The sequence below is a fragment of the Thunnus thynnus genome, chromosome 11 (assembly GCF_963924715.1).
Source record: "Thunnus thynnus chromosome 11, fThuThy2.1, whole genome shotgun sequence".
NCBI classification, from domain to species: domain Eukaryota; kingdom Metazoa; phylum Chordata; class Actinopteri; order Scombriformes; family Scombridae; genus Thunnus; species Thunnus thynnus.
The window spans coordinates 10,510,949-10,537,194 of record NC_089527.1 but is presented as its reverse complement, the minus strand read 5'-3'; the positions used below and the strand labels follow the sequence as shown (position 1 = coordinate 10,537,194).

At 40.7% G+C, this 26,246-nt stretch overlaps 1 protein-coding gene across 3 annotated transcripts in view; it reads right to left on the bottom strand.

Annotated features, from left to right (window-relative positions):
* Positions 1 to 507: 507 nt before the first annotated feature.
* ptpn4a (protein tyrosine phosphatase non-receptor type 4a) overlaps positions 508 to 26,246 on the bottom strand; it is an 82,310-nt gene continuing 56,571 nt past the window's right edge. For 2 of the 3 annotated variants that reach the window (XM_067603140.1, XM_067603142.1), the window contains exons 11-27: positions 22,561 to 22,624; positions 20,806 to 20,978; positions 19,496 to 19,564; positions 19,213 to 19,350; positions 18,711 to 18,872; positions 15,002 to 15,161; positions 14,025 to 14,108; positions 13,786 to 13,842; positions 13,405 to 13,561; positions 11,592 to 11,758; positions 11,119 to 11,209; positions 10,809 to 10,870; positions 9,377 to 9,523; positions 8,737 to 8,865; positions 6,901 to 7,049; positions 6,597 to 6,732; positions 508 to 6,495 (exon numbers count right to left, since the gene is read on the bottom strand). In XM_067603140.1, the coding sequence (XP_067459241.1) occupies positions 6,076 to 6,495; positions 6,597 to 6,732; positions 6,901 to 7,049; positions 8,737 to 8,865; positions 9,377 to 9,523; positions 10,809 to 10,870; positions 11,119 to 11,209; positions 11,592 to 11,758; positions 13,405 to 13,561; positions 13,786 to 13,842; positions 14,025 to 14,108; positions 15,002 to 15,161; positions 18,711 to 18,872; positions 19,213 to 19,350; positions 19,496 to 19,564; positions 20,806 to 20,978; positions 22,561 to 22,624 (2,365 nt within the window). In that variant the 3' untranslated portion in view covers positions 508 to 6,075. The remainder of the gene's footprint in view (positions 6,496 to 6,596; positions 6,733 to 6,900; positions 7,050 to 8,736; positions 8,866 to 9,376; positions 9,524 to 10,808; positions 10,871 to 11,118; positions 11,210 to 11,591; positions 11,759 to 13,404; positions 13,562 to 13,785; positions 13,843 to 14,024; positions 14,109 to 15,001; positions 15,162 to 18,710; positions 18,873 to 19,212; positions 19,351 to 19,495; positions 19,565 to 20,805; positions 20,979 to 22,560; positions 22,625 to 26,246) is intronic. The other variant, XM_067603141.1, reaches the window with a different exon arrangement.

Genomic DNA, 26,246 nt, shown 5'->3' with positions numbered 1-26,246 from the left:
TCTTGGGCTTAAAATACTATTATAAAAGGAGATGGTAGATCCAAAGTGCCTTATCCATCACTTCATCTCACATTATCATAAATCTTTAAGGTTGGCTTATTGCAAGACAGCGCAGAGTTGTCTGTCAGGCAATTTATTTTCCTAGAAAACCCTATTTTCACAGTGTATCTTATTCTTTCTTTTTGGACAGCCACTATAGTATAAAAAGTGTTTTTGCCATTTGATCTGGAGTTTGATATTGCAGAGATTGAGCTCTTTGGCCACCTCGTGACAAGTTGCTTCACTTAACTGTTAAATCTAACAAATTTAAAAAGGCTAAATATGTTAAAAAATAAGTGATTCTGGTCATGCTAACATTGCCCAACCTCACTTTTACAGTGTGGAAAAGCAAGGTGATCTGAAGCCACGTCTCCATGCTTCGACAGACAAGCTTTAATTGTTCACAATCAAGCTTATAGACATGTCCAAAGCACCGTAAAACCATGATACCAGAAAGAAACAAGCAACTGAGAACAAAAGTTGTTTTTTTTTTATGACACAGGTAGGAGTTAACCAAGGGTATATAAGGTAAAACATTTCTTATTATTTTGTGTTTCATTATATATACACTCGCTGTTATAGATAACGTTTCAAATAAAAACAAAATTTTTTTGAAATAGCAGTCTTGAAATACACACCATTTGTGTCACATTTGAATCATCCAAATGAGAAAAAAAAATAAAAATTAAAAACAAAAAATATTTCTGCTCACAAATGATTTTCCCTTTTATTTTAAAGATTTTTTTTTCATATACAACATTGTATTTACATGGTCTAGTATTATTTACACAAAATTAACAAGTGGCACTGTGTAGTTAGGAGTTCTTTTCTTTTTCTTGTTCCCTACAGGTGTCTTTATTTTAAAACAAAATAAAAAAAAAAAGATAAATTAAAAAAAAAAAAAGGAACAACTCATTTTTTTTAACAATGTCTCCAACTTTTTTTTTTTATTTTTTCAGTAGCACTACCTGCCACTCAGCCTTCTACAAAGTGCTGTCCTTTCCCTACCCAACTAGAACTGTTTTCATCTTTGCAAAAATACAACTCGACTAACCCGAACCCTCCCTATTTCTGGTCCCCTCCATGCTACCTTTGATCAGTACCCTAAACGCACCAATTATGTGTCAACGACAAAACACTTTGAACACAGACAGCTCGTTGCTGGACATTTTGTGCAGATGGAAACTCTTGGCAGCCCTGATTGATCAATTATTAACTTTTCTCTGCAGGGCCAGTGTTTTATTTTCTCGTTAGAAATTGCCAAGGTTTTTTGAACTTATTATTGATGCCGCTATCAGGAGGGCTTCGATGTTAATTAATTTAAATTTGGTGGTAATTTGATTTAGTTGGCCCTGCTGCTGAATACAAAAATTGCTGGAAAAAAGAAGCCACTGGGTGTTGAATGGTGTTTCTTTTGATTACAACCTCATACATGTAGAGTCTGCAATGTATTTGTAACTGTCAATATAAATGTTTAAACCAGTTATTCGGTAAGTCATTCACTGGCTAGCCTCAGTTTGTCCCCCCTGTGGAGAACAAGCTTGTTTGATACTGCGCTACTGTACCAGTGGTATTCTGCTCAGATGTGTCATTTGCCTGGAGGCCATGCAGAGAGAGTGGGATCCATGAACAGAGTTGGAAATAAGTACTCAACATGTCAACATGTTTTTCATTTAACATATTTTTCAGTGAAGCTATTCATATGAAATTAAAACCAGACATTGGTATTGACTCAATAAGACAACACAGCTAAAGAAATCATAACATTGCAATCAATAAAAGTTATGTGGATTAAACTGGAATGACACAGGAAAACAAAGTATTGAACACGCAGTAAGAAAAAGCACTGAACCATGTAATTTCACTAATTAGTCCTCTAACCTGTGCTGATTAGAATCAGCTGGGTTAGTGCATGTGGCTGTTAGTACTTCCACTCTTTTAAAAAAAGCGTTTGCCATCTGCGAATCCATCATTTCTTACCAAGCATTCATGCAAGAGGTAGAGGCAAAGAGCTCTCTCAAGACTTTCGCAACAAGATTGTTGAGCAACAGAGGAATGGCACAGGTTACTGCCTTATTTCTCAACTCCTAAATGTTCCCGTAAGAACCGCTGGTGCCGTTAACCACAAGTGGAAGAAGCATCACTCCACTGTCAACCGGCCAAGCACAGGAGATCCTCGCAAGATTGCTGACTGGGCAGTAAGTCAAGAAGAGTAGCCCGAGATCCAAGGACCATTAGAGAAGGGCCCCAGAATGACCTGGAAGAAGCAGGTAATGCACTCCACTCCGGTACTGAAGACACGTTGAGGCTCGTTTGAAGTTTGCGGCACAACATTTGGAGAAGCGTGTGGTGTGGTGAGACGAGACACCAATTGAAGTTCTTGGCAATAATACTACGCGCCAGGAGAAATGGTTCTGCATGACCCTGTAAGTCCCATACCTACAATGGAGTTCGGCGGTGGAAGCATTACGGTATAGGGGCTGTTTCTTCTTCTCATGGTACCGGCAGAATCTAAATTGTCGAAGGAAACATGAACGGAGCCGTGTATCGGGATATTCTTGAGATGAATCTGTTGCCATCCACCAGGACAATGAGGATGAGATGCAGGTGGACCCTCCCAACAGGACAACGATCCAAAACGTACTGCAAAGGAGACTCTCAACTGGTTCCAGAGAAAGAAAATAAAGGTGTTGGAACGGCCCAATCAATCACCCGACTTGAACCCAACAGAACATTTGTAGAAGCAACTGAAGATTCACCAGCAGCAGCCCCCCCTCCCCCCAGAATCCTCAACATTTGAAGACTGTCTGTTTTAAAAGAATGGGCCAAAACCGCCCCTGGACAATGTGAGAGATTAGTGTCTTCATACAGGAAGCGTCTTGAAGCCGTCATTGCAAACAAAGGCTTCTCCACAGGGTATTGAATACATTTCAGTTAGCGTGTTCAATACTTTTTTTTCCAGTGTCATTCCAATTTAATGCACATAACTATATTTATTTTTTATTATTATGACTTCTACAGCTGTGTTGTGTTGAGTTAACACCAATGTCTGGTCTTAACATGTGAATAGCTGCACTGGAAATATGTTTACTGAAAAAAAAAAAAAATGTTGACGTGTTAAATACATTTTCCCCCCACTGTATAATGATATAAAAGGGACATCTGGGGAAGAACAATGAGAACAGACTGTGGATGTTGCGTGGGCTCTACTGAAATGACTGATGTTGCCTGAGAGAAGGAGTTAAGCAGACTTTTGCGAGAGGACTGCAATACAGAGGAGATTTAAAAAAAAAAAAAAAAGAGTGAAGAGGAAAGCAGTTTCTGGGCTCTTCTTGATCCCACCTCTACATGTGGCCAAAGTACAGTATGATTCAGCTGTTTAAAAGGGAGGTATGGTTTGAATTGTTGTTTCTCAGGCAAAGATTCAGCCTGGTTCTTAGGACAGTCCTACAAAAAAAAAAAAAAAAAAACTCTCCAAGAGCGCTCCGTCCGCATTTCTTTAGACAAAACTTGAGATCAGGTTAGATTAGGTTCGTGGCATTATGTCACAACCTTTCATTCCAGTTAACGGACAAGCAGGCTTTAACCAGACAGCTAAAACAATGTTAGAAATGGCGGCGGAAGGAGTGGTACACAGAGAGAGATAGATAAAGACAGAAATCTGAATACGCAAACACACTCTCTCTCTCTCTCTCTCTCACACACACACACACACACACGCAGCAGTAGGTTTATCCAGCAGAATCCACTGAAAGAGCCGATGACAGCAGGTACTGAAGCAGCCAATAAGAAAAATATATCTCAAATTATGACGAGGCTACACTCCATACTGCTTTTGAAAAGTACAATGACAAAGTAGCCTGTACTCGGACAAAGAAAAAGATAACAAGCAACCTGATGCTGGGTTTTGTGAATTCAAAATACAAGTCAGACATCATCATCATCATTTAGTCACTTATCACCCATAACATTATCCCGTAACATCATCATTATCTCGGCTTTTAAAAACAACATGTGCCTTTTTAAAATGACGAAGTACCATTGGAAAAGATCAAATAAAAAAAAATAAAAAAAAGTATTGGTTGAATGTTCTGTTTGGGCTGCTTCTTTGAACTGTCAGCTGTTCAGACAACATGGAAAATAATTAAACAGCAAAGGTTCGTTTAAAGCTCTGCTCCAGTGACCTCTGGACCCCACTGAAACTTAGTAAAAAAAAAAAAAAAAGGAAATTTCCTCTGAAACGCAAATTATTAGTCTTATAAAATTTAACGCTGGGGTCACATGATTGCTTGCACAAACAGGTGACAGTAAAGTCCACCGATCTCAACTGCAAACATGTAAACAGGGATGTAAGGTTTGCTCCAATTTACAAAATTCAAATGTCTTGACCCTCTGGATATTTAAAGAAAAAAAAAAATAAGTGGGGAGGTCAGTGGAGGGAGTTCTGTTTTTACCATTTGCACAAAGGTTGAGATCAGTTCACTGTCAATTCAGCAAGCAAATTTTCTAAAAAAAAAAAAAAAAATTGGGGGAAAAATGTATTGCATGAAGCTACTAGCAGATTTCAATCACTTACTTAATGTCTGTTGAACAGTTAGACCCCTATTTGTTTCTCAGGTTCTATCATAACGACCTGTTGCAAAGCATCATGGAAGAAATATCTGGGTTGTACGACGGCGGTCATTCAGATGATGGAAGCCACAGCTGTTTGCTGTCAGTGTCTGGTTCGAGGACACTTCAGCAAGGAGGATGCTTCAAGACCCGGGGAGACTCTCTTGCCTGCTCTGTCCTTTGCAAATAAACCGCAGGTTTGATTTAAACACTGAACGGACTGCGTATGAATTTGAAGAGAGAAGGGAACTGACCTCAGCCTTGTTTCCTAGCTTCATCAGCCACGACAGCTGGGAAATAGCTTAGATTGTAACTCAGTGAGGTCGTGTGTTTACCGAGCCCTCTCTTTTATGACAACGTCTTTGTTCTCGTGTTGAAACGACGTGCCGTCGAGCGACGTGAGAGTTAATATCAAATAATCGATGCTGAAAAGTTTCGATGGGAGATTTGCGATAACGCGTGACGAGCACGAAAAAGTGAAAGAGAGGTGCCCAGTGAACACAGGCCCTGAGGATTGTAAACCAGTTATGTTCTTCTACCACGCCAAAACAATGGCCACTTCAGAGCATGTGTGTCTGTAAGCTCAAAAACACAGCACAAAGCAGGATAAAGTATCCAACTTGCCACAGCATTGAACAAGAGGTGAGACACAAAGTGCTTTCGGCTGTCCATCTGTCAGTCTGTGCTGTCAGAAACTTAGACAAGAAAGCTGAGAAAGATAAAATCAAGTACAATAAATTAAATCACTGTTTTTTTTTTTGTTTTTTTTTCTCCACAAAAAGCAAAAGAAATAAAGAAGTAGTTAGAAGAAGAGGAATCACACTACTTTACTACCTAAAATTTAATCAGGAAAGCATGAAGCTCTAGACTCATACAAACAAACATACAACTTTTTTTTTTTTTGTTCAGTGGACAGGGTTTGACACAAACTAAAACACAATAAATACTCTTTCTGAGGAACAAAAGATAAGGTATATCTCTTTATCAGCTAAAAGGACACTAAAAAAAGGCAGGTCCGTCTGGCAGACTCGCTCAGAAGGGGACAGGGCGACCCTTTTGGGAGGGGGGGAAAAAAAGGGGGGGGTGAGGGGGGGAGCTTTTTCATCCGTGGGGGGAGCCCTTCCCCTTCGTACTTATGGCACTACAGCAATTCCCCATCCACATTTTATTCTCTCATACTTTTATCTTTTCATTCTTTGTATACTTTTTTTCATTACCCTGAACATACAATATCCTCTAATGGTACCTAGTCAACACAGCTGGATTTCTTTTTTAAATTCTAGTTTGTCCTTGATTTTCACGTGTGTGTTTGTCTTTTAGTTTTTTTTCCATTTTTGTCAGCATAAAGTGCAACAGTGCTTTTGTTCTCTCCTCCGGCCACCTGGCCTCCTCCTGGTAACCCCTGATGACCCCGAGGGTCAAACGTCACGGGTTAGCAGGATCGGGGTCAGGGTTCGCGCTGGTCTCGCTGGTCACGCTGGTGGCGCTAGCGACGCTCGGCTCCTCCACCTCCTCTTCTTCTTCTTCCTCCTCCTCCTCCTCCTCCTCCTCCCCCTCTTCTGTCACTTCTCCAACGTCTAGCACCTCCACCTCTTCGTCGTCATCGTCCTCTTCGTCCAGACCTCCTTCCAGCAACTCCGCCGCGACGGCCGCCTCCCCGTCCTCCGTCGCCGCCGCCGCTGTCTCTTCTTTCTCTTCTCCTGCTTTCTGCTGTTCCTTCTTCTCCTCCTCCCCCCGCTCCTCATCCACCTTTTCTCTCTGCTGGTAGAGGGCGATCTTGAGTGGTTTGACCAGACCCTCTTCATAGACTTTCAGGATAGCCTCACATACAAAGCGGTACTGACTCTGATGGAGAGAGAGAGAGAGAGAGAGAGAGAGAGAGATTTTAGCCGACGGTTTAAAGTGGGTGGAAGAAGCTGGACAGACAAATGGATGCGTCTACATACGGGTGTCTGTATCATCATAGCCCTCTGGTCTCTCATGGTTCTGACGATATCTAGAGGATACACTGGCTGACCGCACTCCATTAGACACAATGCCGTCTCCATGGTGATCAGAACCCCTGTCCGACCAATCCCCGCGCTGGAAAAAAACGGCAGGGTGGGGGAAAAGAAAGAAATGGATGTTCAGTTACAAAACAAATGCAAACTGTGAAAGTGTGAGGCGACAGAGAACGGAGGGAGAGAGGACTGATTCAAAACACACATAACAATTTCAGGAAATCAGCTGTTGTAAGAACGACGGCTGTACCTGCAGTGTACCACCATCGGCTGGTCCTGTCCGGCCCGTTTGGTCCGAACCAGAGCCACAAAATCCAGGAAATCAGTGGAGTCATCGGGGACGCCGTGGTCTGGCCACGCCAGGTACTGGATCTGTGTAAGCTCTCTCTGCTGCTCACTCTGAACAAGCACACACACACACACACACACACAGAGGGAAGAGAAGAAAACACATTTAACATTAGAGAATCTCTTTCAGAAAGGCTTCTTTAATATTCGTGGCCTCGGAAACAACAACACGATGGAATTAATTATTCTTTTATAACACTCAGAGACCAAAAACAGGTATTGTATTTCATGTGGGCGACCTCCAAGCATGTTTCATCAAACTCTGTGTCCTACGGGGAGAAGATTGCACGCAACCCCGTTTGCGTAATTATGACCTTTAAAGATGTTATGAAATGAGCAGAGTGGATGATAAACAGTGGTTTTATTCTTTTCAATCCCTCCCCCTCCACTGGACCACTTGGTGATGCACACAATGCTATTTCCCAATTTTATGAACCCCCAGATACTTTAACGATCAGTCGATTGACAGAAGATTAATTGCCAATGATTTTGATAGTCAGTTGTTTTTAGTCTGACTTTAAGAGAGGCCAAAATTCTCTGGTTCCAGTTTCACAAATGAGTTTAATGTAAAATGTATGAATATTTTCTGGTTTATTTAGTCTTTAGTGATAGTAAACTAAGTATCTATGGATTTATGACTGTTGTTCGGGACAAAAGAAGACATTTGATCTGTAAAGATAATTCAAACTTTCTCTGTTGTTTCATTAAAAGGGAAGTGTCGCAACAGAATGCACGCTCGATGATAAAAAAGTTAGCGAGATTTAAACCCCACAGGGATAAAATGATGACTTAAGCATAAACACACACACACACACACACACACACACACACACAGGATCTACAGCAGATAACACTTACTGACCACTGTTTCATGTGCAAGTCAGAGGCTCTTCAATATAACCTCGCTGCATTGCCATGGTAACACATCTATCTCCATAGCAACAATCACAGGCAGAGGAGAATGCTAATTGCCTCCTCCTACAGCCATATATTTTAAAGGTCATGATACATAAGGCAACACGCAGGGAAGTAATCAGGAAAACACAGACTGCAAAGAATTTGATCCTCCGTTAAAAGTCAATTTTATGAGTTCTGAAAAAAACAAAAACAAAAATAATACTGACAAAAAAAAAAAAAACAATATTACAGCAAAGACTTATTACAAAGATAAATTTACCTGCACTATTCTGCATCCATAAACAAACAGAAGCTCTTTCGTTTAGAGGGATGCAAAATGTTCACTGTGACATGTTGGAAGTTAAGACTGCAAAAATAAAACAAACTTGCTCTTCTCCCGTTTCTGTTTTTCCATCGTCCCACTCTCTGTTTGGTCTCTCTCTCTCTCTTGCTCTCTTTTTCAGCAATGTGACTGACTGGGGTGGTCTGGTTGTCATGGTAACCAGATCCCAATACGTGGCCCGCATGCAGCAACGGGAGCCAGAAAAAGAACAGCCCACACTGGTCACTATGGCAACACACCTCCTCGGGGTCCTCAGCGGCTCATCCTTCCTGAGACACTGGTCCCTGTCTTTTTTTGATTGGACCGCGAGCGCCTTTCTCTGCGTTTCCTCTCCTCTGGCCTCCTCTCTAACCTGCTCTGGTAATCAGCGCCAACGATCTGGCTTCACACTCCTCGCTCCCTCGTTTCTCTCTTTTTTTTCGGCCTAGCTTTCCTCCTCTTTTTTTTTTTTTTTTTTTCCCTCCTCTCTTTTTTTGAGCGTGTTAACAGTCTGGTTACCTGCGTGTGCACGAGAGTCATTTCCCGGACCAGGAAGGCGGAGTTGCCCTCCTCGTTGTGGCACGTTACGGTAAAGTCTCCGTAGGTGGCGCTGCTGTCCGGGTTGGGCCAGTACTGGTGGCACTTCACCTAAAAACAACACAGATAACGGATTATGTTTATTTACTGAACAGGTTACTACTGTTATTTTCAGCTCAGAGGTCAGAGGTCAATACCCCATTACTCCTACTCCAAGCAAAATAATGCATATTCTTACTCCTCAGTCCATCTGGAAATAGTGAGCTGCATAATAAGAACATCCACAAGTATACTAAAGGTGATGATTCTCATATTTTCTGCATCATTTTCACAGTAATTTCACTTCCTTATTTCATGTATTTAATATGTTCAAATTAAGAAAAAAACATGGCAGAAGCCTCTTTCCTGCAGTGTGCTGTAAATAATAAAATATTTTGATCATTTGAAATATTTTGACAGCAGACAATCTGGAATCTCTACTGATGGTTAAAGCTGTGTTTTGCCAATTAAGCTCAATTCAAAAAGGGATACAGTAACGTCACGCATGGATTCACTGACAACCTAATTTTTTTTGAACATGTCAGTATGTTGTTTCCAGTCTTTGAGGGATACTTCTACGTACCCGCCCCCTCTCGACTTGTGTTGTCAGCATGACCACCATAGACGAGCCCTGCTCCCAGGTCATTTGCCAGAAGTCGGCGCAGGTGTTGGGCAGGGGGCCCTGGCATGCTATGTAGCGGTTTATCAGACTGGAGGCTGGAATCTCCATCTACAAAGAGAGAGAGAGAGAAACAGACAGATTGAGATTCAGAGGTGTTCGGTTGGTTTGCGAGGATCTTTTTCTTATTATTTTCATCTGAGAGGATGTGATTTTTGTGTTTTCAACAGCACGGAGCTAAAAGGTACAGACCCAAAAAATTATTTAAGCCCCTCTTTATTACTTAAACATGTGTTGGCGATACTACTTGAAACTTATCCTGTTTGAATAAGCTTACATTTACAAGGTCAGACCTGCTAACAAATTCTGTAAAACTCAAGTCTGAATCGACTACAGCCGCATGATGGAAAGACTAAAGCTCCACAAAGTCAAATAAACTAAAATAAAAACTACATTTGCATCTTGCTTCAACTTCTTAGGAGCAGGGTTAAAAATTAAAAACTACATTTGCATCTTGCTTCAACTTCTTAGGAGCAGGGTTAAAAATGTCTCATGTAAGTATAATTTCTTGTTCACAAATCAAGTAAAGTCAGCTAATTTTAAAGTTGTCGAGGAAGTTCTTCATCAGCCTATAAAAAATGTGTTTTCATTGATATTTTTTGCCTTGCGGTGTGTCAACTGCTTACAGTATGAATATCTAAACACTTCCACCACAAACAAAGCAAATAGGAATGAAATGATAAGCAAGAGAGTGTATTCTATCTAACAAATGATGATATGGATGAGAAAACTCAATAGTGAATGTGGAGGGTTGATTAGACGAGTGAGAAGCGGGGCAAGTATCCATTCGGTCGTTATTTATATCTGAATATAAACAATCATTCAACCGTTAAAGTCTCTCACTGATGCATCCTGGGAGAAAGCCAACAAAACGTCTTCTTCCTTTATAATCATATATTATCCATCAGTGCTGTTATTGCTAACTCTGTCTCTAACAGTCCTGTCATGTTTGAATAAAGCAGATAAACAACATATGTGTAACAGAAACCTGTGTTTGAATGCCAAAAAGCCAAAACCCTTAACAGATGGATGAAGCCAGTAATGTCTGAAAATGGCTTAAATTAATAAACATCACAAAAAAAAAAAGAGTAGCACTTCACCTAAAACATCTGCTGACAGCTGTTTATGTCTGGATGACTCAAAAACATGCAAAACATTAACTCGCAATGTTTTTAACTTTAGCTCGTTAAAACTTCTTCACTATGGTGGTTCATACATTACTTCACCAGCGTGTTTCAATATGTGTTTTGATGGTTGGCAAAAAAAAAAAACAGACCACCCACCGAGCCTCAAACAGAAACATGAAAGACGAAAATACAAGGGGAAACCGACTCACATTGATGTAATTTGCATTGATGTAGTCATCTGTGCTTTTCAGAATGACCCGTGTGGCATCATCTGCAGAGAGAGAGAGAGAGAGAGAGAGAGGTTGGTTAGATTATAGATCGAGAATGATGACATAGAGAGAGAGAGACAGCGAGAACAGAGAAGAAGAAGAAGAAGCTCAATTGACAAAGGAAGAAACAACAGATCAAGAAGAAAACGGGTGAAGAAGAAAGAGAGCGTGATGTGGTGATACATTTTTAAACACGCACAAAAGCTAACAGAAATAGACAGCCGTATAATCCGTATAAGCGAGCACGTACAAGGAGAGATGTCTCTGTAGCGATTTTTGGAAACGTTCTGAGGTAATTTGGCACACAGCATGGTCATCCCCGGCCTCTTCCTGTACAGTTGCTGTAAAGAAAAGGGAACACAAATTGAAATTTAGCTTACAGTAATCATAATAACCATTTCTTTGTCCACTTTGTACATTTACACATGTGAAAACACACCTCTAAGTGTTTTTGAGTGCATGAGAGCTTGCATTCAGTGACCCGCATTTATGTGCGTGTTTGTTTTTTAATATAACATTCCTCTTCGCTAATAGCACAGTAAAAGAGTTTGAACAGGAAGCTGTTAAGTGACGATGATAAAAGACAGGAAGTTATTGGAATGCGGAGGAGGAAAGAAACGTGTGAGAAATCCTCAAAAACATCTCGTTAAAAAAACCTGCAATTCCTCAAGTTTTTTTGTGTATCCACCCCATGAAAAGTGTGTTTTTTTTTTCCCCCCTCACATCAAACTGTGCCAGTATGGCTCCGCTGCTCAGGCCTTCTTTCAGGGTGACCATAGAGTCCCTCAAAGCATGCTGGTCTAGCTGGGCGGGATCCTGAGGGGACTTCTCTGGGATGTACTGAAAATCTGGCTCCGAGTCCGCCTTCTCCTCCACCACATCATAGATGGCTGGACCGGTAGAAGAAAGAAAGAAAAGTGTCACAGTTTACATACACATGGCTGTTTATGTAGGCTGAGGGCCTCCAGGGATGGATTTATTTAAGCACCGAAGATAAAGAAATATTTACTGATGCACCGGACCATAGGAAATATAGTTCACCGATGGGATGGAAATATTTATATGCCTGAAATACAAAAATACCGCAAAACACAAAATGTGAACTGACAGGCGTTCAATACATTGATGCAATCTTATATGTGCTTTGATGTAAGAGAGGATATAATGCATAAATCCCTCTCTGACCCAGTTAAAATGTCAAGAATTTCAATGTTTCATCATCTTCAAACGCTCCCCCCTCCCCACCTCCCTGATGCTGATTAAAAGGAAACGCTTTGCTTTTCATTTTCGACGCCGTGGATACATATAGCTGAGATGTACAGAAAGCAAAAAAAAACCTATGACTCATATAAGTGAGATTTGAGCAGTCAGGAAAAATACCAGAAGTAGAATCAAAGCTGGTGACCAGATGTGTAGCTGTTAATCTCCAGGAGTGGCATACACCAGCTGTTCACATGTTCAAATTTAGCCTGGTTGTAACGGAAATGTTTACCTAAGTGAAGATTTGTTGTTACTACAGAAAATATTCACACCCAGTAACTGCCAGGAGCGACTGTAACACAGCAAAGCAAGTGGGAAAAAAAAAATTGCTTATTAATAAGTGACCTTATTTATGACAAAGTTCAGTACGTGGGTCACATGACGACAACTAAGATACAGTAATCTCCATGACAACGGAGTAAACTATCAGCTGAGGAAGACCGTGAAATGCGGGTCATAACTCGCATTTCACAACAACATAGCAACATGCTATAAAGGTCAACACATCTGATCTGATTGAAAGTATTTATAATATGCAGGCTCCACTTTCAAACAATGACAAGTAACCTTCATTAATTATTAGTAATTAATTAGATATGCCTTATATTTAAATAGAAAAACACTAAGACAACAAACAAAATACTCCTCAAATTGCAAAGCATTATATATGTAAATATATATATATAAAAATAAAAAAAAAGTCATACCTACATCTAAGACTGTCAAGTGAGTTTAATAAATCACTTTATGTTATCTTTGTTAAAGCTGCAGCAAGTTCCTGTTTACACCGTTGATCGCTTTTAATCAGGAAGATGCTACAGATGTTTCCCAGCAAAAGGTTTGCACATGACTAAAAGGTCTTTACAGTATAAGACGAGACATTCCTAGTAATCCTGTTTAGTAAATCACTAGTATGGAACAAGGTAGTTCTAATTAGTAAGCAAAAAACAAAGAAGCTTATACACTTAGTAAAGGAAACTTGGTAAAGGATTTACGAATAGCTGGTTCACTAGTAAATGGATTACATTTCCTCCTGCAATTCCTCACACGCTTGATAGTGTTTTAGTGTGTCAAAGCGCACAAAATAACAGGTAAATCAAATCTGATCGAATGCTGTCTGATAAAAAAAAGCAATAAATACAACCCACTTATGACGTAGTAGTGTTGTGGTGCATTACACCGTTAAGACTTTCCAATTATTTTGTCCGTCCTTTGTATTTGTCAAAGATTAAATTTAGAGTAGTTACAGTAGATCCAGCCAAAAGGTACGACTCACCGTTTGGTCTGACCAATAGGATGAGCTCCCCAGAGTGACTCTCACAGCTGGCCTTGATGAACATGACCACCTGGTCATGAGTGTGGTCAGAGATGTCCCGCCCATTAATTAAGACCACCTGGTCGCCCTCGTTAAGGCGAGGCACACACAGGTCAGCCTGAAGATGAGGGGGGAGAGAGAGAGAGAGAATGTTAGTAACATGTTTAATTTAATAAAATGTTTCTAATGGGAGAGAAAATGTCTTCAAATCTGAAAATACTAAAATAGTGGATATTTGTGGAGCTGCATTTGTTTTTTTTAATATGCTTAAACTCAGCACCAGTTGTAGAAAATATACTGTAGTAGTCATCTACTGACTATATGGGGTAGTTGTTGACTTACAGATGTTCCCGGAGCCACTCTGGACACGATGATGGGCATCTTCTGGTCAGCACCACCCTGGAAACACCCAGTTCAAGATCAGTTAACAGCAGAAAGACGTATACAAATGTCTTTTTTTGCAAAAGGTTAAGAAAGGTTTTGACTACTTTACTTAAAAAACAAAGAAAAGTTAGATGGAGAGATGAGCCAAGGAACCAAAAAGACAGAAGGGCAGTGAACAGACTAGTATCCCCCCTTACCTTAACATTGAAACCAAAACGTCCATGTTCATCAGGTCTCATCTTGATCAGGACCAGATTATCATGAGGGACAACTCCATTTAGCTGGAAGAGCAAAGTTGAACAGAAACATCAAATCCACATCCTGTTTTCTTCCATATAATCCTCCTCTGGCACATTAACTACACAAAATCATTTTATAAAAATAAAAGTCATGTTTCTGGCCACCTGATGAATGTAGGACTGATATTTCCTTCCTTTAACGTCTCCAAATGGTCCATTATGTTAACCAGGATGCATTAACTTTGTCTATTGTTTGGTGCTGGACAGGAAGTGTACAGTGTGTTTATCAGTTTGTTTGCCGGAAATAACTGACGGTTGATGGCAGCTGCTAAGACTCAATCATACGGTGGCTCTTTAAAACCAAAACAATGAGCTAAAGGAGGCTAAAAGCTTCCTTAAAGTTGAAGAATTTGGTGTTTATTCTCTTTTTACATTACACAAAGTGGTTTTGTTCAACTTTAATAATCAAAGGTAATATTGATTAATGCAGGTCTTTTTCCTCAATGAAGAATTGTACTTCAGCGAACTGCAAGAAACATCTTAAAGAAGATTTGTCATCGACGATCGCCATGGTAATAGTGTTCTAGCTCAGATTAATCAAATCTTTGCAAACCAAAACCATTGTTGATTCTGCTGAGTGTTTTTTTTTTTTTTTAGAGTGGTTATATAAATGTTTAGCTACAAATGAGAAAAAGTGTACTGAGAGAAAGAACATGATTTATTTTAGTTCCTAAGGATGTTTGTGTACTGAAAAAACGGACTTCACAACGCACTCCTGTATACAACCATCCTGAGACCATGTATCTGAATTTATGCCAAGAAAGATTTTCGAGGAAATGAAAGAGGACTACCGAGAAGATGTTTGAGATTCTTACTGTACTAAATTTTCTTTATTGTTAATCTCATGTCGTGAGTGTTTGTGTAGCCTCACTGACCGTGGTCTTGTCAGCGTTGACGGGGACGTCGTACATCTCGTTGAGGTGGTTGTCCAGGAGGCTCTGTTGAGAGTGGGCTTGAATGATCTGGCTCAAGGTCTTCCTGCTCAGCTGCTTGGGGGGCAAAGCTGGAGGTTGGCCGTCCACCCCCTCTGGAGACCTGAGAGTGGCGGAGAGAGAGACAGAGAGAGAGTAGAAGGGGGCGTGGGAACGCGAATGTCAGGGAAAGAGAGAGAAAGACAGAAAGGAAGAGCAAGAGATAAAAGTGTTTATTTCAAAAAATCTGGGAAGAGAAATGTTCTTGCTGTTGTGCTGATTCCCCTTTTGCATCCCTATTCAACATTTGTATCGAGTAAGGAACAAAACATGACTTCATTATAACTGTAAAAAGTAGAAAAATAATCTCACAAGTTGCTGTTTAGTAGCTATGACTGCTGATGGAGGAGGGGTCATGGCCTGGCACTTAAAAGATGGAGGGAAATCAAAAGCACAAACATACAGGTAAAGAAAAACACAAAACAATTAATGGCCTAAGCTGAAGGTCTGCCTGTTTGTTAAAGAGCTGAGCTTCGGAAGAAAAAAAGAGAGAAGAACGGAGAGAAACGGATAAAAAGGGGAATGAGACAGAAAGAGATTGCAAGAGACAGAGAAGCTTAATAGCACTGTGTTAGTCACAATGCATTAACCTCAATAAAAGAGCTACAAGAGGAAGTAAAACACCCCCACCCCCCCTCCATCATCCAGACAATAAAAGGCAGTGTGTCTCAGTGTGTATGGTGAAACAACATGGTCCATCAGGTAAGGCTTTCGTGTGTGTGTGTGTGTGTGAGAGGTTGTGCACAGACACTCCTTAGGGGCGGGAGCACCAGTCAAAGAGCATTGACTTTATTTTGGCTGCTGCTACTGGTGCCACTTTGCGTCTTAAACACACACACACACACACGCAAACTAACATTTATTATGGGTCAACACCAGGTCAGGCTTTCAGAAGGAGGGCAGAGTGCACACCGGGCCCGAGCCAAGACTGCACATCCTCCTACATCCGTACTATGTTTCACAACACGGCGCAGATGAGTGAAACGGATATCTACATACCTTCACATACGTTAGCTAAGGGCCCCCGGGGGTAAAGAGATTTAAACCCTAGTCGACATCAGACGCGAGCTGAGTTCTGCTCTTAGTCATCCTTTAGTCAAACGCTTTTATTGTAACTAAATCATAAATGTCTACTTCTGCTTAGAGAAGACTTTAAAAGCATCACAGAGGACTGAACTAAATGAGTGTGGACAGTGATGGAGGAATCACATGCGGCTACGCGGGGTGACCCGAGTCTAAAACAAGCTGCAAAACAACCACCGTGTTGCACTAAAAGCCAGAGAGTGACACTTTCAATGCACAGGCTTTCAGGCACAGTGTTTCAGTATGAAACAGCGTATGATTATAGCGTACGCAGTCATTTATCATAAAATACCATACGGTTGCGTGCCATGTTGTGCTACACTATTCTGTATAATTGTAGCTTTCTGCTACTCTGAGACTGTCATGGAAATGACTGCGTTTTTTAAAACCATCACTGTCAATGCGCCGGGGTTCGCTTAACAGCTCAATTTCACCCTACACGACTAAAAACAGGACATTTTACAGTCAGGTTGTCAGAGACTTATTGTTTTTGCTTTGTGGAATTGACACGACATACAGAAAAAACTGCTGCTCTGTAGGAAAAACAGTAGATTTTAATTTAGTTTTGATGGAGACTGGAGGAACATCGGGGAAGGTGACGGTTATATGTAGTCAATGTATATCAGTCTTTAAGATTAGGGATGCCTGATTCTCACCAAAGACAATCCAGAATTAAGTCTAGCTGGCACAAAGAGGTGGTTATTACATACAAGGTTTAGGACTGATAGCTCCCCAAACTGTAATCTGGATTTGGACCAAATCTTTTAAGTAGACATCACAGTGGGGATGGCAGAAGAGGTTATTCAGAGCCACCAAAGCTAAAAGAGATGATAAAAAAAAAAAACATCAATTTGTTTCTTTTGATACCAGTATACTTTAGGAAATTGTAACCAGTAAAGTATTTTTTGAACATTTGCAGCCAAGTGGTAATATTTGAGATTAGGAAGGTCCAGCAGCCCGCCCTTTTTTATTTTTCTTATCCTTGAGTTTTTCATGGTTTGAATAAAGCATAAAATAATCTTCTCTATTCAGCAAAAAAAGTAGGCACAAAAAATTGGGAAATTGGGGAAGTGGGACATTAAAACTGACACGAGAATTGGAAAAATAATAACTGCCACTGAAGGACAAAACATACACGGGGCCAATAAAAGCCAATAAAATAACACGCATGGGTAATGTCTGAGGATGAGAGAGCAGGTGATTATGTCATCTTTTGGCTCTGTAACAGACGGATGAGCCAATAACTTGGTGTGTGTGTGTGTGTGTGTGTGTGTGTGTGTGAGAAGCTTTGCCACTGTATTGTTACTTAACCACTCTGCTTTCCAACTGAGAGATGTTCCTTCTTGCCATCTCTATTCTCTCTCTCTCTCTCTCTCACACACACACACACACACACACACACACACACCTACTGTGTCGACAGAAGAATGCATGCCATGTCTACAATGCATCTTTTGCCTCATTCAGAGAGAAATAAGCACAAAAGCACACACAGCCACATGTGTGTGTGTTTCCAGCTCTGCAGAGCACACAATGGTCCAGCTGGAAAATCTGGCTATAATATAATAACTTCATATTTTTTGTTAACACTGATTAAACGACTTCACGACCAGATTCTTACTGTCAGAATGATAACTTTCCAGCCTTTGAAGCAATTATAGAGTCACACGGGCCAGTGAAAACAGTCTGTCACTGAACATTTTTTAAGCATTTTAAACATATTTTAAAACACTTAAGCACCATCCGACTGAGTCAGAGAGCAAATGACTAGTTAAAAGGGCTTTTTTATGTGTTTCCACCAGGTGTGTAATAAATAAACCAACAAATACCAAAGGGCCATGCTACAACATTTTGAGACGGCATTTGTAACAGAAACAATCAGAATATAATGCATAACAAGTGAAAATAAGATTTCAAATACCAATGAGACGACAGTTTCAATAAGAATTTGATGATTTTTGCATCTAGAGTTGCAAAATTCACTCATACTCCACTTAACTTTGATTCAAAGGCTTTGAAAACACACACACACACACACACATACTGATTCCTAGTTCAGCTCTGTTGTAATACCAAGCAACCCGCTCCAAACATATTTTACGGGTTGTTTTTCCAAAGAGTTCATCTTTCCAAAGGGGCCAGCTAAGTGACACTGGGAGAGGGTGTGAACTGCTGGGAGAAGCCACAGACACAGACAGAAATTTAAAAAAACCAGTCAACTCAGCACTACAGTCAGACAGAGTGGCACTAACGCTGATGAGTTAAATTAAACTTGAAAATTAAAGGGCGGCTGGTTTTTTTTGATGTCTGCTTTATATACGAGGCTGTGAATTTACTGTGAAATCTATTGCGCTGCCACCGAGTCCAACGTTGATGTGTTTTTTTTTCCCCCCCTGAGAGAAACAGCTTTAAAGAAATGTGGGAACGTGCATCAAAAACATAATGAAAGAAAAAAAGGAAAGAACAAGACGAGAGCGATAGTGAGACGGTCGTGATTTCATCTGGCGTCACGCGGGAGAGCGAAACTTACGGGGTGGAGTCCAAGCTGATGCTGTTGGCCTGTGTGGACGATGCCGACTTGTGATTGGAGGAGAAGACGGGCAAGCTGGGCGAAGCGTGTATCACGTGATCGACCAGGTGGCCGACGGACGACGGGCGTAGTCGCGTGCCCTCTTGTACGAACAGCGAGTTCCTGAAAAACACAGACAAAAGGACTGAGTGTTCAACCTGAAAACCTTTTATGCTTTTATCAGCACCAAATATATGTTTGTCATTACAGTCCAGACGTTAGAAACATGAGAAAAAACTGTATCAATCAAATAAATTTGCTATAAAACTATATCATACCTCCTTTTTAACTGAATGAATGAATCACTTAGTCTCTGTGATTCATTTGCTGTCGAAATCATTCATTTTTAAATACACCTCACCGTGCTGAATATGATTACATTAAGAAATCCACTGCCAGGAGTGTTTGAAATTAAACTGATGTGAACTCCTGGCCTGCTATGAACCCTGGAACATGGACTCACTGATTGGGTGTCCCAGGTGGCGAGCGGGTGGGCAGGCTCTGGGTCTCCAGTCTCTCATCTGATAGGCTGTTCCTGCTCACCGACTCCCAGTCAGTCCCGCCCACCAATTTCCTGGCTAGTGGCTTGCTGGGAGATCTGCTCAAAAGGGATGAAATGCAAGCAAACGAGACATGAATTTCTATTGTTGTGAAATTTAACAAAAAAAAAAAACATATTACTGTTCCTGTAGTGTTTATTCCTCAGAGGCTTCTAACTGCTAAGCTAAGAAAGTCATGTCTATTACCTGGCAAACACTCGGTCCTTGATGCCCTTCTCCTTTCCATACTGCACAGACTGCACTTCTGTCCGCCCGCTACAGACCGAAACAAAAACAAAACTGTCAATGAACTCATGAGAAAGAAAACTTGAGTTTACTGTAAATGAAATGAACTCTGAAAAGGCCTGACAAGATTAGGATTAGCATTAAAAACTGTTTACTTGAAGTTCACTTTCACATCCCGGTATTTACTGACTATTTCCTGAAAATGAGATACACGGGGTATACGGTTCTCCTTTATTGTTTCACTCCGCAGAGATAAGAACTACTTTGATGGCATCAGTCCCTGAAACCTTTTCTGAAACTTGCTGCCTAAAAAAATGACCAAATCATTCAAAATGAACACCAGCATGAAGAGTTAAGCTGTCAGGTGTTGTCTGTTAGCCAGAAACAAGCGTATTCAACACGGACATGTTATCGTTCAATACACTGTTAACAATATGTTAAGAACACAAAGTCCAATCTAAAAGTGTGCTCTTCTGGGAAAGTCAATATTCTCGAGGGCCAAAACACGCCCCCCCCCCCCCACACACACCGTTGAGCCAAACATCAGAGCGGGGCTCAGTCGCTGCAGCTCAATAATGCATCACAAGACCTCCGACTCACATCTCTCACTCACGTTTCATAGAAAAAAAAAAGGAGATAAAGAATTCTACAAATGAAGTTAAACTAAGTTGTCACCAGGCGATGTCATCATACATTATGGAGGAAAGTCTCTTGAGAAGTTATTTTATTTTACTCACAGTCCACCTTCCAACTTTATAGTTGCAAGGTAGAACACAGTTAGTTTCCCTCTTTTTTTTAAAGGTAAACCATAAATAATTAAGTTGTGGTGTTCTGGGGGAAATTGCCTTCCAGTGTTTCAGCTTCTAAAACCAAAGTGAAGCAACTGCACCGACTTCCAAGCGAACATGTACTTCTGTGATGTTTCCCAAACTGGGATTAAAGGCTACCTTCACATAGCAGGCCTTAACGCTCGATTCTGATTTTTTTTTTTTAGTCAGATTTGTTTATTTGTGTTGATGGTTCATGTTTGTAAGTGACATGTATCTGGCTCCAGTGTGAACACCGTTGAGTGGGGGATGACCACGAAACAGAAGACAGAACCGCATCTCGAGACTGTGGACGTTTGTGTTGCGGTTTCGGTCTCTGTTTCAGAACCGTTACACCCCTTGTGAACGTAGCCTAATACATCTGATTCGTACGTGTGTGTGTGTCTGACTAGGTTCTTTGTGGTTTCTTTCCATTCGTCTCTGTGCGTGTCCTCTTCCTCTTACCAGTATCTGAACTTTGAGCCCAGGGTGAAATAGTGGGCGAAGAAGTTCTTCTGTGGCGGGATGGGTCTTTCCAGCCTGAAGAAGGTGTGGTGCTCCACGCAGGCCTTCCATAGGTTCTTACAGGCCCGGTAGTTCACCATGTTGAAACCCAACAGCGTCTCCCGGGTCTCGGTCTGTTAGCGTTAGGGAGGAGAAGACGACGGTTAAAGTAATACGCTGAGTTTTGGGATGTTGGATACCACTCTTGTATTCAGTATTACTGAAAGATCAGATCATCTGAAATTCAACTGTAATTTATTCAACATGCAGTTAAGACAGGCTTTGTGTATATTAGCTGAAATTATATAACGTAAGCACAATGTTTACGGGATGATGTTTCCATGTTTTGTTTTTTTTTAAAATAGGAAACAGTTCATGTACTATGGAAGAGCGGCCTGTGTACAGATACAAAGGTCACAGATCCAAAAATAAACGTAGCAACATCAACTTTAATCAATTTATTGCATTTAATTTGTTTTCCATTTACAAATCCCCAACTTACATGACTGAAATACATTACATACATACATTTGTTATTTAAAGTTCAGTCATTCTTCAGTGTTAGCAGAGATTCTCACCACTTATACAGTGACCAACAGGGCAACGTTCAAACAAACATACTGTATCATTAAGATTAGAGGCATTTATTTTGGACCAGAGGAGCGTTTACCAAGAATGTTTATTTAATTCAACTCACAGAGAAAAAGAGAAAAAGAGGATGGAGGAGTAAAAGGGACAGAATGAAATTCTTGGCATCAAATTACTAGATGCAATCTATTTATTAACAGTTAAATGAAACATTTAACAATAACAGCCAGCCTCAGCTCTCTAGATGCATAAAGGGAGAAGGCAAAGAAGAGAAATTAGAGAGACAAAGGAAAATCAAGCACCATATCATTTAAATATTACTTATAATCTCAATAATGACTCCGGTTTCAGAGGAGATGAGAGGAAAAAAATTAAGGAAAGCTTTTTATAGAGATGGATTGATGGCGAAATGACTGAATATTTGTGGTTGACTCAGTGATGAACTGTCTGTAAAATTGTTTGTTATGTTGGGAATAGAACAGAGATCCACTTGCTTAAACAGGAGATACAGGACACAGAGGGGGATTAAAGCAGAGACAACCAGGACACAGACAGCAGGGGGTTAATCTGACACGAGCCCCTTTTACAAAGCCTGTTCAAGAAATGTTGCGCCGTTAGTCCGCCTCGCTGTTCTGTATTAAAGGTAAGAACAAAGAATGGGGAGGGTGGAGGGGGGCATTGTTGTTCTGCAATTAAGCCAGCAGTGGAGATAGTCACATTGCCGGATTGACGTCTGTGTAAAAAAGGACAGCCGGCATGGCAGGACTACACACGCTAGACGCCAACGCTGTTGTGTTACACGTCACGCCTTTGATTCCAGAGCGCCAGCATGCTATCTAAAATTGCACATGGGGCGGCGTTATGCCAGCTTTGTCTTCTTTACAGCAAGACTGCAGGATCTCTGTATGAAAAGGGGCTATAGATTACACACACACACATATGCAGACACAGCTAAACTATCATCTATAGACCTATAAATACAAACATTTAAACAGGATTTTAGCAGAAAAAGGTTAGAAATAGATTCAGGTTAGGGTAAGGGGGGCTAGAGAATGCATTATGTCAATGAGAGTCCTCACAAGTGTAGAAGTACAATCGTGTGTGCATGTGTGTGTGTGAACAACCTACCGCTTCTCTTCTCAGCTGGATGAAGAACTGTTTGCACTTGAAGGAGATTTTCACTATTTTCAACCTGGAGGCGAGAAAAGACAAAAATGCAAAAGACTGCTTAGTGTATCTATAATTAATATGCCCATCAGCTGCATTGAATCCATGATGTTTACATTTTTTGTTAGTTAAAGGCCAGTCTTTGTGCTAAAATATCAGTAGTAGCCACACACTAATATAAAAAACTGAGTGATAAACTTGAAGAGGATTACTATAATAATACATTTTGATAATTTTGCTAAAAAGGGAATAAAAACCAATCCTGTTCTTGCTTGCAGTCGGTGAACACTGTGCTAAATATTCAACACCGGAGGAGCAAGTGTGCTGTGGCTATAATTGGGTACAGTTAAGATGTTTTCAATCCTGACTCTGATTCTGCTCATAAAATTCTGGTTCTTATCAAATCCCAGTTGTGATTCTTGTCATATCATCTGAGTGAGTAAAATAAATCAAATATGTTGAAAGCAAAAAACATCTTTATTTCAACAGGCCTCATAAATTATGACATATTTTGAGATTTTTTTTTTTTTTGGGTTAATCCCCTTTACATCTAGTTTTCCCCCTTAAATCCCCCTTATGTAGCTTTAAATTTGGAAAAATCATCTTATTCCAAACTGTCAGACAGAATCATATATTTTTTATCAGCTTGCTCCAGCTCCTCATTGGAGATATATGATGTTTTAACTCGATGAAATATTAAAAGACAAAACCTCCCAAGACTCCATGAAGTTTTCCACGGCTGCACCGTTCCATCAAATGAAAAAATATTTTAGATGTGCATCACTGCGTACACATTTGCCCCCGATCTCATCTTAAAATATTTGGTATCTTTGCAAACTTTGTAATCACAACTAGAATTTAAAATTAAGTTTTTGTGGGTTTGAACCGTGTTTGCTCTGAGTTCAGGCTGAGTTGATGAGCTGGCGATGTAAGCGGAAGTGTAACTAATCCAAACGTCACTTTCAGGAATAAAAAAAAAACAAAAAACTTCCCAAAAATGTGGAACCTTTCGCTGAATTTCAGATGTCAACATTCTCACCAACTAACCCATGTGTCACACCCTGTTTGACCTCTCACCCATTCCTTCGTCCATATCTGGAGGAAAGTACGGCAGCGCCGGTTCTTCTCTCATTGATCTATTATCTAGTCACGCGTCTAAAGAAGCTGAAACGTTATAAAATAATGTTGAAATAAGAAGACCACACGCACACACACACGGCCACGGTAAGAGGTCTGCTGACGAGCGGCAGAGTAACATAATCCTTTCCTAGAGCTCTGCTGCTGCTGCTGCTGTGACTCATCGCTCCCTGCTAAATATATTTTACGTACTTACTCACACTCACACACACACAAACACACACACTTGCATGGACAAACACACACACACACACACGCGCGCATGCTTATGCAGAGTGTGAGTCATGCCCCATCTAAGTGTGGCTCATTTGTCAGGCTACTGTGAACAGAAATTGGGAAAGAGGCAAAAAAAAAATCAAAAAAATCTGCACGTCAGTCTACACAAATCTACACACAAGAAGAAAAGAGGAAAAAAAAAAATCAGAGAAAAGCAGAGAGAGACGGCATGAGAAGTGACGGGATCAGGGAAGATGTAGAAAGAATTCATTAAAGAAAGAAAGACAGAAAGAAATAAAGGAATAAAGGGTAATCAGTAACTATAGGACTGAGAGACACTGTTGACTTCTCTCTCTCTCTCTCTACACATGGTAATGGACAGCTGTTGGGGACACCACTGTTGGACTCTAAATTTAGATCAGCCGTCACACACACACACAAACACACACTTGCTTTTGGAGACTGTTTTTTCTCCATTTACGAGGCCTTTGCTCACATTTATTTCCTGGAAATTCATCAAAACCCTAAACAACAACAAAAAAAAACAAATCTTAACCCTTATATTTTTGTCCCGATATGAGAGAAGAGTGTCCAGATTTATTAATCATGTCCCCACAATGTGTGTAACTCAAGGACACACACACATTTCAGTCATTCTACACACTGGCACACACTCAAAACTCATCTTATCACAAACATCTTTCAGTCATCGGACATATATACTCATGTCCACACGCATACTCGCACACACACACACCAGCTGCTATGCACATTTGGTCAGGGTGTGTGTGTATGTGTGTGTGTGTGTGTGTGTGTGTGTGTGTGTGTTAAGCCTACACATGAGTGAATTATCTTGCCGAGTTACACGGATTTGAGTAGTTACTATCCCACCCCCGGCACCCATTAACATTTAGCCTCCCACAGTGCAACGGCAGAGTACGGGAGATTTCCAAGAATCGATGCTTTTGAGCGAGAACGAGAAGCAAGATACATTAAGAGTGATGAGAGTAAGAGAATTACACGGAGGGAGTGAGAGGTGAAAGGAGGACAAAGAGAGAAAAGCGAGCAGATATATTTGATGTCTATAATATTTCCAGGAAAGCTACTTTAACACGAAAACCCGTCCCCCCCAGAAACATCTGATGGAATCATCTGCATAATTCTGTAAAAGATCAACTGGGGCTTAAACATTAATATGCCATGTCAATAATCACTATGTGAGAGGTTACCAAAATATTACACAGTGCATTTCTCAGCAAAAAGGGTTCCTGGAGGCAGTTCAAGTGGAGCTGGCAGTAGACTGATGGCAAGAGAGGTGGGTTTGTGACTAGAACATCCACAGTTTGATTTCCCAAATGAGGGGAAATCTGGCTAAGGGAAACGATAGAGACGCGCTTTCAACTCTCGTCAACAATCGCAGCCTGAACTGCAGAGAGCAGAAGCAGCAAAAGATTCGACTGTTCGAGAGGAGCTGCTAACACTGGCCCGCGGTAATGTGTGCTGTGTATGAATATATCAGTGGAGAATGCTTGCAATGTCCTGTTCCTCATCCACGCAGTTCCACTCGTTCTCACCTGTGAGCTGCCAGAGTTTCTGTTGTTGGCCGCAGAGCAGATTCACTAAAGCAGCTGGTTTTCAGTAACCTCGCTCGTGAGCTCCCAAGCAAGTGTAACTGAGACTGTTGGCCTTCTGATCACAATCTTCTTTAAAGGGGACGTATCATGCATATTTCCAGGTCTATATTTATATTCTTGGGCTCTAACTAGAATATCTGCTTGAATTACAGTTGTAAAAACTCCTTATTTATCTTGTACTGGCTCTTTATGCAGCCCCTCAGTTCAGCCTCTGTTTGAAACAGGCTGTTTTAGCTCCTGTCTCTTTAAGGCCCCGCTCTGTTCTGATTGGCCAACTTCCGGAAACTGCCCCTTGGCAGACTTCCGGAGGCTCGGGAGTAAACAAATGGTAATAGTAGGATTTCACTTATTTTTCTCGTTCTTTAATCAAAATGGAAACTTCACATATACACCCATATATATTAACAGTCGAAATTCAGAACGGACGGCCACTGGTGGGCATGCACGAACAATGTGATGTCATCACGAGGAGGAAGTAGTAACTTTGCAAATGAAGCATTCAGAGCAGGCTGAAGCCCTGACTTTTGACTTTCAGGGAGCCTTTTTACATATGTCAAGTTTTGGACCTTTAACCATGTTTAACATTCACATCCGACATCAAAACAGTATAAAAATAACAGAAAATCACAAAAAAAGCTAATATGTCCCCCTGCAGTTTGT